Source organism: Myotis davidii, unplaced genomic scaffold (genome assembly GCF_000327345.1).
Source record: "Myotis davidii unplaced genomic scaffold, ASM32734v1 scaffold333, whole genome shotgun sequence".
Classification (NCBI taxonomy): domain Eukaryota; kingdom Metazoa; phylum Chordata; class Mammalia; order Chiroptera; family Vespertilionidae; genus Myotis; species Myotis davidii.
Genome location: NW_006285266.1, coordinates 176,258 through 186,268, shown reverse-complemented (window position 1 = coordinate 186,268; position 10,011 = coordinate 176,258). Strand labels below are relative to the sequence as shown.

The window sequence follows — 10,011 nt, the reverse complement described above, 5'->3', positions numbered from 1 at the left end:
CAAAAGTAAGAAAAGCTCAGGCATTTCCATTACGGTGTGGTCTTGGCTTAGCTGAGTGGTCAGGCAGTGGGGGCCGAGCCTCATGCTTAGTTTATCAGGAGGGGTGGGGTTTGGGGTGCGGGTGGCTAAGGTGGATGCACTGAGCACTGTCAGGCTGCCTGGCTTGAGGCGTTGGGACGGAGAAGGCTGTACAGACTTAGTCACTCACGCAGTTGGCCCTGGGATGAGGCAGAGCAAGAGAAGTGGGGGAGCATCTGTCCACTGGTCCCTCGATCCAGGGTGTGCCCTCCTAGCTGCCAAGCTCTTCTGGGTTGGGCATGAGTGGGCACCGAACAGATTCCCATGCAGGACACCAGCAACCTGAGGGCAGGAGACAGTGGGGGTGAGGGGAGTGTGAGGCTGCAGTGCCAGCTGGGTAAGAATATGGGGCGGTCCAGAGGACTGGGGGTGCCCTGGAAGTGTCCGATCTCTCTGCAGACTCACACCCTTCCTGGTAGCTGCCGCCCAAGCCCTGTGGATGGGTGCCTAGCCCTTTTGCTGGTGGCACTCGTCCTGGGTACTCTACCTGCAGCCCAAACACCACCACCGATTTGGTTGTTGAATGGGGTCTCTTACTGATTGTCTTCCCTCCGTAACATACCTGTTTCCCCAAAGGATGAAGAGGCGGTGAAGAAACTGACAGTGAACCCTGGAACCAAGTCCAAGCTCCCCAAGCCGGTGCAGAACCTCATCAAGATGATCTTCGACGTGGAGAGCATGAAGAAAGCCATGGTGGAGTATGAGGTGCGTCCCGAGTGTCCTGTCCGAGCCTTTGCCGGGGGCAGTGGAGTGCTGAGCTGGTGACGCGCTCAGTGGCTCTTACTGGATTCGGCTTCTTTGCCTGTTCTTAAGCCTGAGGTAGAGGAGGTGTACTGAGGCCTGGGTGCTTGCAGAGGTGTGTTGGAGAGTGTCCCCTGGGTTCCTGGTCCTCCTGCACTTTGCTCCTCCTTGTTGCCATGGTAGCGTCAGTAGCATCTTCTCTGTGGCCCAACAAGCAGGCAGTCCAGGGCGCAGCCCACTCCAGCAGAAGAGCTGCTGTGATCACTGTTGGCAAAAGTGCAGGGAGCTTCTGACACTTGCTCGCAGATGAAATTCATTCCAGCTGTTTTAGGAAGAGGTTGGGCCCAGGCTGAGTGAGGGGGTGGGATGGGGGAGGGTTGAGTCCCTCCCTCTGTCCCAGCTGGACTGTCCCACATGTCATGGGGGGGAGGTTTGAGCCCCTCTCTCTGTCCCAGCTGGACTGTCCCACATGTCTTTCCCAGCTTCCTGTACTCTGGTTTTTCTGTGATTTACAGAAATCCTCACCTATTGTCAGACCCAAGTGTGTATCTTCCTGTGGAATGACACCATGATGCTGTTTTTCACTCAGACGAACAACTAGTTTTGCAGGAGGAAAAGGGCTGGGGCCCTGCCTGGAACAGGCTAGAGGCAGCCCGTGAACAGTGGAGAGGAGGGTGCTGCCCCTTGCCTGGCAGGTTCCCCATGGGGTCGGGTAACCAGGTGGATAGTGAGCATGGTAACAACCCTGGGAGCTTTATGCCTAGGAGGGACACCTGGTGCTGCCTGCAAGGTGAATTCTGGGCCCAGAGCAGAGAGGTGCCAGGAGACGGAGGATGCTACACCTGGAAGCCTCCCTGTGCTGCAGAGGCAGCTCCTGGGCCCCGGGCATCTCCCACTCGCCCAGCTTCCTGTACTCTGGTTTTTCTGTGATTTGCAGAAACACCATGCTGCTGTTTTTCACTCAGACGAGCAACTAGTTTTGCAGGAGGAAAAGGGCTGGGCCCTGCCTGGAACGGGCTAGAGGCAGCTCGTGAGAGGTGGAGAGGAGGATGCCCGCCCCTTGCCTGGCGGGTTCCCCATGGGGTCGGGTAACCACGTGGATAGTGTACATGGTAACCCTGGGAGCTTTATGCCCAGGAGGGGCAGCTGGTGCTCCCCGCGAGGAGGTGAATTCTGAGCCCAGAGCAGAGTGGTGCCTGGGGACGGAGGATGCTACCCCCAGAGCCCCGCTACGCCCGGAAGCCTCCCTTTGCTGCAGAGACAGCTCCTGGGCCCCGGGCATCTCCCACTCACAGTTCCTCCCAGAGCTGAGCTGCCGGAGCCGCTGCCCCGCCTGTGGCAGTGCTGACTCCGCCTCTTGTTCCTAGGGCCCGTGTGTGTGTGTTTTGAGGGTGCAGATTAGAGAGACCCGTCTTTTTAAAATAAACATTGAAATGCACCGCTTGGAGAGCCTGCTCACGGCTCCGGTCACGCTGCCCTGGGTCAGCACGTCTCCTGGAGTTCCTCCCTTAGAATTGCTTTCAGAACCACGCTGTACTTCATGCTAAAGATCGGTTTTTATCACGTCTCCTTGGTTCAAAGCGGATTGTCCACCGTCTTCCCCAGAGTTAGTTCCAGCTACTTAACTGTCCCCACCAGCCAGGCCCCTCGGGATCGGCGGCACCGCGAGTGCAGCGGCACGTGTGCGCCCGGGCTGGTAGCCATTAGATGCCGGCCCCGCTGGCGCCTGGTGAACGGTGAGCACGTCCGTGGCTTGTTTCATTTACTCCCCGCGGTGGTTCCGTGTCTCAGGTGCTTGTTGGTTCCATCTGTGTCCCGGGCACTGCAGGTGTGCCCTGGGTCAGCACGTCTCCTGGAGTTCCTCCCTTAGAATTGCTTTCAGAACCACGCTGTACTTCATGCTAAAGATCGGTTTTTATCACGTCTCCTTGGTTCAAAGCGGATTGTCCACCGCAGAGGCAGCTCCTGGGCCCCGGGCATCTCCCACTCGCAGTTCCTCCCAGAGCTGAGCTGCCGGAGCCGCTGCCCCGCCTATGGCAGGGCTGAGCCTCGAGTCTGCTTGGTGTCGGGGCGGCCGGTGCTGACTCCGCCTCTTGTTCCTAGGGCCCGTGTGTGTGTGTTTTGAGGGTGCAGATTAGAGAGACCCGTCTTTTTAAAATAAACATTGAAATGCACCGCTTGGAGAGCCTGCTCACGGCTCCGGTCACGCTGCCCTGGGTCAGCACGTCTCCTGGAGTTCCTCCCTTAGAATTGCTTTCAGAACCACGCTGTACTTCATGCTAAAGATCGGTTTTTATCACGTCTCCTTGGTTCAAAGCGGATTGTCCACCGTCTTCCCCAGAGTTAGTTCCAGCTACTTAACTGTCCCCACCAGCCAGGCCCCTCGGGATCGGCGGCACCGCGAGTGCAGCGGCACGTGTGCGCCCGGGCTGGTAGCCATTAGATGCCGGCCCCGCTGGCGCCTGGTGAACGGTGAGCACGTCCGTGGCTTGTTTCATTTACTCCCCACGGTGGTTCCGTGTCTCGGGTGCTTGTTGACTCCATCTGTGTCCCGGGGATGCAGAGATGGGTGAGGTGGGGTCTGGGCCCCGGAACAGAGGATCCATTGGGAAGAGCCCCAGAGACAGTGTCTGAGGATACAGAGTGGGGTCCCCTGCGCACAGATGTGTGGGGGCCGGTGAGCAGTCCAGGCAGGTCACTCACGGTGGATGTGGGCCCCGTTTACAGACAGGAGCCCACGGCTGAGCAGTGGGTGCACAGCTGGTAGCTGGGGACCAGACCTTCTGGCTGCAGTGTGTGTGTGTTTTGAGGGTGCAGATTAGAGAGACCCGTCTTTTTAAAATAAACATTGAAATGCACCGCTTGGAGAGCCTGCTCACGGCTCCGGTCACGCTGCCCTGGGTCAGCACGTCTCCTGGAGTTCCTCCTTTAGAATTGCTTTCAGAACCACTCTGTACTTCATGCTAAAGATCGGCTTTTATCACGTCTCCTTGGTTCAAAGTGGATTATCCACCTTCTTCCCCAGAGTTAGTTCCAGCTACTTAACTGTCCCCACCAGCCAGGCCCCTCGGGATTGGCGCCTCGGGATCGGCGGCACCGCGAGTGCAGCGGCACGTGTGCGCCCGGGCTGGTAGCCATTAGATGCCGGCCCCGCTGGCGCCTGGTGAACGGTGAGCACGTCCGTGGCTTGTTTCATTTACTCCCCACGGTGGTTCCGTGTCTCGGGTGCTTGTTGACTCCATCTGTGTCCCGGGGATGCAGAGATGGGTGAGGTGGGGTCTGGGCCCCGGAACAGAGGATCCATTGGGAAGAGCCCCAGAGACAGTGTCTGAGGATACAGAGTGGGCCCCTGCGCACAGATGTGTGGGGGCCGGTGAGCAGTCCAGGCAGGTCACTCACGGTGGATGTGGGCCCCGTTTACAGACAGGAGCCCACGGCTGAGCAGTGGGTGCACAGCTGGTAGCTGGGGACCAGACCTTCTGGCTGCAGGTCTGCTGTTGTCCACGTCAGCTTCTCCCTCTCCTGGTGGTGGTCCCGGGTGGTGTGCGCTCTAGCAGTGTCGTCAGCGCGAATGAATGTGAATGAATGTTTGACCCGTTGTGGCTGATGTGGAGAGGCGCTGGCAACTTGCTGTAAATGCTTATGTTCAGGAGCCGCTCTTAACAGTCGCTTTGTAGTCGTTTTCCCCCGGGAACTGCGGTGGCTCCCTGGTCCTCATGGGAATCAGCTGGGAATGCACTGCGTCTTCCCGAAGTTAGGGCTCTTTCACCCCTAACACGGGCTGGGAGCCTGGCTGGCTTCTCCCTGACACATGAGTAGCGAGAATCTTCTCATAGACTCTCGGCCCCAGAGAGGGGGTCGGACTGCAAAGTCTGCGGAGCTCCCTTTGCTGCAGAGACAGCTCCTGGGCCCCGGGCATCTCCCACTCACAGTTCCTCCCAGAGCTGAGCTGCCGGAGCCGCTGCCCCGCCTGTGGCAGGGCTGAGCCTCGAGTCTGCTTGCCGGGCGTGGGGGCGGCTGGTGCTGACTCCGCCTCTTGTTCCTGGGGCCCGTGTGTGTGTTTTGAGGGTGCAGATTAGAGAGACCCGTCTTTTAAAAATAAACATTGAAATGCACCACTTGGGGAGCCCCCCCACTTAACCCTTCCTCCGCTGGAACTCGGAAGGGTGCGGGTGTGGGTGCGGACGCGGACCTCCTGGGTCGTGCCAACGAGGCGTCGGGAACGGGGGCTCCCGGGTCCTGGGAAAGTTCCTCCCTTAGAATTGCTTTCAGAACCACGCTGTACTTCATGCTAAAGATCGGTTTTTATCACGTCTCCTTGGTTCAAAGCGGATTGTCCACCGTCTTCCCCAGAGTTAGTTCCAGCTACTTAACTGTCCCCACCAGCCAGGCCCCTCGGGATCGGCGGCACCGCGAGTGCAGCGGCACGTGTGCGCCCGGGCTGGTAGCCATTAGATGCCGGCCCCGCTGGCGCCTGGTGAACGGTGAGCACGTCCGTGGCTTGTTTCATTTACTCCCCACGGTGGTTCCGTGTCTCGGGTGCTTGTTGACTCCATCTGTGTCCCGGGGATGCAGAGATGGGTGAGGTGGGGTCTGGGCCCCGGAACAGAGGATCCATTGGGAAGAGCCCCAGAGACAGTGTCTGAGGATACAGAGTGGGGTCCCCTGCGCACAGATGTGTGGGGGCCGGTGAGCAGTCCAGGCAGGTCACTCACGGTGGATGTGGGCCCCGTTTACAGACAGGAGCCCACGGCTGAGCAGTGGGTGCACAGCTGGTAGCTGGGGACCAGACCTTCTGGCTGCAGGTCTGCTGTTGTCCACGTCAGCTTCTCCCTCTCCTGGTGGTGGTCCCGGGTGGTGTGCGCTCTAGCAGTGTCGTCAGCGCGAATGAATGTGAATGAATGTTTGACCCGTTGTGGCTGATGTGGAGAGGCGCTGGCGACTTGCTGTAAATGCGTATGTTCAGGAGCCGCTCTTAACAGTCGCTTTGTAGTCGTTTTCCCCCGGGGAACTGCGGTGGCTCCCTGGTCCTCACGGGAATCAGCTGGGAATGCGCTGCGTCTTCCCGAAGTTAGGGCTCTTTCACCTCTAACACAGGGTGGGGAGCCTGGCTGGCTTCTCCTGACACAGGAGTAGCAAGAATCTTCTCATAGACTCTCGGCCCCAGAGAGGGGGTCGGACTGCAAAGTCTGCGGAGCTGGGTGCCTGCATCTCCCAGGAAGATGGGCAGCTCTGGGTGCGTCCGTCAGGGCCCAGGAGGCCTGGGAAGGTGACCCGTCCCCTCGCCCGGCGCCATGCTGCACGGAGCCTGCCTTTCAAGGGGATCCCCTGTCTCCTCAGATCGACCTTCAGAAGATGCCCTTGGGGAAGCTGAGCAAAAGGCAGATCCAGGCCGCCTACTCGATCCTCAGTGAGGTCCAGCAGGTAAGCGAGGGGCCAGCCCCCGCCAGCCGCTGGTCTCGGGGTGCGCGGTACCTTTACTCAAGGTCAGTGGGTGTACTGGCCACAGTTCGTGATGATGGAGATTTTTTCAGTTTGACAAGTGCTGCTGCGAAAGATGATCACAGAACCAGTGAATTAGCAGTGTTTCCAGGATGAGCTAGGTGGTAAACTTCCTGTAAGCTTGATGAGGAATTTGGTTCTCCTGCTTCATAAAATACTTGAGAATTAGGCTGAATTTCTTTTGCAGTTACTAGGAGGTTATCAGGTAGAAAGCTAAGTAATGTCTTACTTTCATTCATATCCCCTCCCCCCCTCCACAGATCCTTCAAGCAGTTGGGCCGGGGAAATGCTTTCTGGCTGGAGCTGGGGTAGAGGCCCTGACTCGTGGCAGTTAAATCCCGTAGAGCTGGTCTCGAGCAGTGTCCCCACCAGCTGGGACAGCGTCCCCACCCACGGCACAGAGCAGGCACACGGCCGCAGACCGAAGGTTTACGACCTAGAGACGCCGATGTCCCTGTGAGAAGCAGACTGGCCTCAGGCCTGCAGGATGCCAGCTTGCTGCCCCCCTGGCATCCTTGGTCCACCTCGGTGTCTGCCAAGTATGCAGGACCCGTGTCCAGCTCCTCCAGCTCCTTGTGCATGTGTTGAGCACCTTTGGCCTCCGGGGCACTAACTGTCGCTGTGGCAGAAAGGGGAGCACGGCCCTCTGTGCCGGGCCACCTGGACCCCCCGAAAGTAAATCCCGGTCTTAGGATGACGTTCAGCGGGTGAAGGAGGTCAGACTGAACTTTATAGCGAAGGGATTTCCCCTTTTATTTCGTTATGGAAAGTTTTCAGAGCATACAGAAGGTTGAAAGGATTTTACAGCAATTCCCAGGAGCCCAGCACCTAGACACCACAGTTCCCGCCGCGGATCTGTACCCCACGGCTCCTGTACCAAGGAGGCTGTGGGAGGCTGTGTGCTGAGCCTCACGGTTTGAGGCTGGAGGTCCCGCGCTGCAGGGCTGTGACGCCAGCAGGAAGGCTCTGCGCTCACCAGGACCCCTCGGGGCCTCGCTGGCTGCCTCAGCCTGTGTTCGTCTGTCCCTCCCCCAAAGGCCTTGTCCCAGGGCAGCAGCGACTCCCAGATCCTGGATCTCTCCAATCGCTTCTACACCCTGATCCCCCACGACTTCGGGATGAAGAAGCCGCCGCTCCTGAGCAACGCGGACAGCGTGCAGGTAGCGCTGGGTCTGCTGGGCTGTGGTGCTGCCCCGGTGCTGCCCGCGACTCCCTCTCCACCTCGTAGTCCCTCGGGCAGGGCCAGCTCTGGGAAGGCCACTTGCGTGGCGTCATTGTGAAGTGGGGTTCTGCCCACAGTGTGGGGACACCACGGGCAGAGTGGATGTGGCGCTCCCCCTCATCAGTCTGGGGACAGCTGGGAGTGGGGGAGCCTCCCTGCCTCGCAAGGCAGCCAGTGTGCGTGCCACCTGTCACCAGTGTGTACGAGAGGAGAGACGGCCTTCCCACAGCCTCACGGCTTCCGCCTCCCTGCCACAGGGGCCCTCCTTGCATTCCAAGGAGCCCTCCATGGTGTGCACCGGACGGACGACAGGCTGCCCGGTCAGCTGGGAGTCCCCCCTTCACTGTCCGCTCAGGCCGTTACCTGCATTCGGTTTTCTGTCCCAAAACTGGGCGAGCCCTCCTCCCTCGCGTGGCACCTCCCTCAGGGGTTTTCTTTGTCCCTCCAGGCCAAGGTGGAAATGCTGGACAACCTGCTGGACATCGAGGTGGCCTACAGTCTGCTCAGAGGAGGGTCTGATGACAGCAGCAAGGACCCCATCGATGTCAACTATGAGAAGCTCAAAACCGACATTAAGGTAACAGGGCCCGCCCTTTCTGAAGCGTTCTCCGCACTCACCCCAAGTGCGTGGTCCCCAGATCTCCATGTGTGCCCAGTCTCCTGGAGAGCTTCCCAGCACAGGGGCTGGGCCCGAACTCCGGCCTGGCTGTCGCGTCCCAGGTGCTGTCCTTGGAGAGCCGCAGGCCATTTCCCCGACAGCTGAGCACCGGGGTTGCAGGGCACGCGTCCACGCCCAGGCCTCAGTTTGCTGTAGAGACTGGGTCTGAGGGCCTTACAGGACGGTCGTTCCTCATCTAGAGGGGGGTCTAATTTAGAGACTTTAGCGGCCGGAGCCCTAGAAGATCAGTGACTGTGTCCGTTTCAGAAGTGGAAGTGCCTGATGGGCCACAGTAAGACGGTGCGTGGCCATGTCCCCACATGACGCCCGGAGTCCTTGTTCTGCCCTGGGGCTGACCGAGGGGATGTCAGCCTCGGCCTCGGCTCCTGGCTCGCCCTGGTGCCTCTCCACTCAGCCCCGTGTCCCTCCCTGCTCCACGTTCTCTAGAGTCTGCTGAGCCTGGGAGGGAGGGGATGTCAGCCTCGGCCTCGGCTCCTGGCTTGCCCTGGTGCCTCTCCACTCGGCCCCGTGTCCCTCCCCGCAGAGTGACAGGGCCGCGTTCCCTAGAGTCTGCTGAGCCTGGGAGGCGGGTCTGCGTCACTAAAAAGAGCCCTTGCTCCTTGCTTGGGACGAAGCATAGGACTGTGGGTCCGAGCGGGGAAGCATCAGGTGTCGTGTGTGTTGCCCTAGGGGCGCCTTCGCGGCGGGGTGCTCTGGGTTGGTTCTGTGTGAGGGGCTGCTGTGCTAAGAGGCTGGGAAGAAGAGCAGAATTCCTATTTTTCTGAACACTGGGTACGAACATGAATATGGGACACAGAGCATGTCTCATAACGCTCTCGTTTAGCACGGACTCTCTTAACTCGGTGACAGGTAGGTGATGGGCGGGTGCCCTGAGCCATGGTGTGCATGGCCCTGAGGAGTCCAGAGCCCCGCCCTCCAACGCCTCATGGCTGTTGCCGCATTGGCTTGCAAGTCTTGGCTTTGGGGCGCCCCCTCCTGGCCCACATGTCTTACCTCCGTGGACTGGACTGGACCTGGGAGCTGGCTCCCTGTTCTAAAGGCTCTGTTGACCGAGCCCCAGGCCTCTGGTTTCCTCGTAGCCCAAAGAAGGCACGCCCAAGGAAGTGGGGCCGCTGGCCTGGGACCCCCCAGCTGTGGGGCCTGGGACCTGGGACTGGGGCTCAGTCCCATCTGGGCTTCATGAAGGCCATGGTCATGTGACCTGTGCACCCCCGAGCCTGTGCTGCTCTCCCACCTGTGAGTGCTCTGATACCGAGATGCCCTTCTCCCAGGTGGTGGACAAAGATTCCGAGGAGGCCAAGATCATCAGGAAATACGTTAAGAACACGCACGCGACCACACACAACGCCTATGACCTGAAAGTCCTCGAGGTGAGGCTTCCCCCCGCCCGCCGGCCTTCCTGCTCCTCCTTCCAGCCTGGGCCGGGGTGGAAACAAGCAGTTAACTTTGCTTGAAGTGACCAGGGGAAATTTCATTTATTTGTTGAGCTGAAAAATGAGCAGTCTCCTGGTTTGGGGGTGGGTTTATTCTAAAACCTGGTTTTAGAATCAGGAAATATTAGCAGAGATTCAAAATGAAGTGCTTTGCCCTGGCCAGTTTTGCTCAGTGGTTAGAGCGTCAGCCCGCAGACTGAAGGGTCTTGGTTCAATTCCCAGTCAGTTACAGGTTCAGTCCCAGCCCCAGTTGGGGCACCTGTGGGAGGCAACCAATCGATGTGGCTCTCTCTTTTCTTCCTCCCTTCCTCCCCCTCCTCCCTTGCCCTCTGTCTAAAAATCAGCCTAACCGGTGT

General features: G+C 59.3%; 1 protein-coding gene across 1 annotated transcript in view; it reads left to right on the top strand.

Annotated features, from left to right (window-relative positions):
• The window catches only part of PARP1 (poly(ADP-ribose) polymerase 1), a 133,469-nt gene that overhangs the window by 118,320 nt on the left and 5,138 nt on the right, over positions 1 to 10,011 (top strand). Inside the window, exons 15-19 of the mRNA XM_015558953.1 lie at positions 625 to 783; positions 6,160 to 6,243; positions 7,359 to 7,481; positions 7,992 to 8,120; positions 9,494 to 9,592. Coding sequence (XP_015414439.1) covers positions 625 to 783; positions 6,160 to 6,243; positions 7,359 to 7,481; positions 7,992 to 8,120; positions 9,494 to 9,592 — 594 coding nt within the window. The remainder of the gene's footprint in view (positions 1 to 624; positions 784 to 6,159; positions 6,244 to 7,358; positions 7,482 to 7,991; positions 8,121 to 9,493; positions 9,593 to 10,011) is intronic.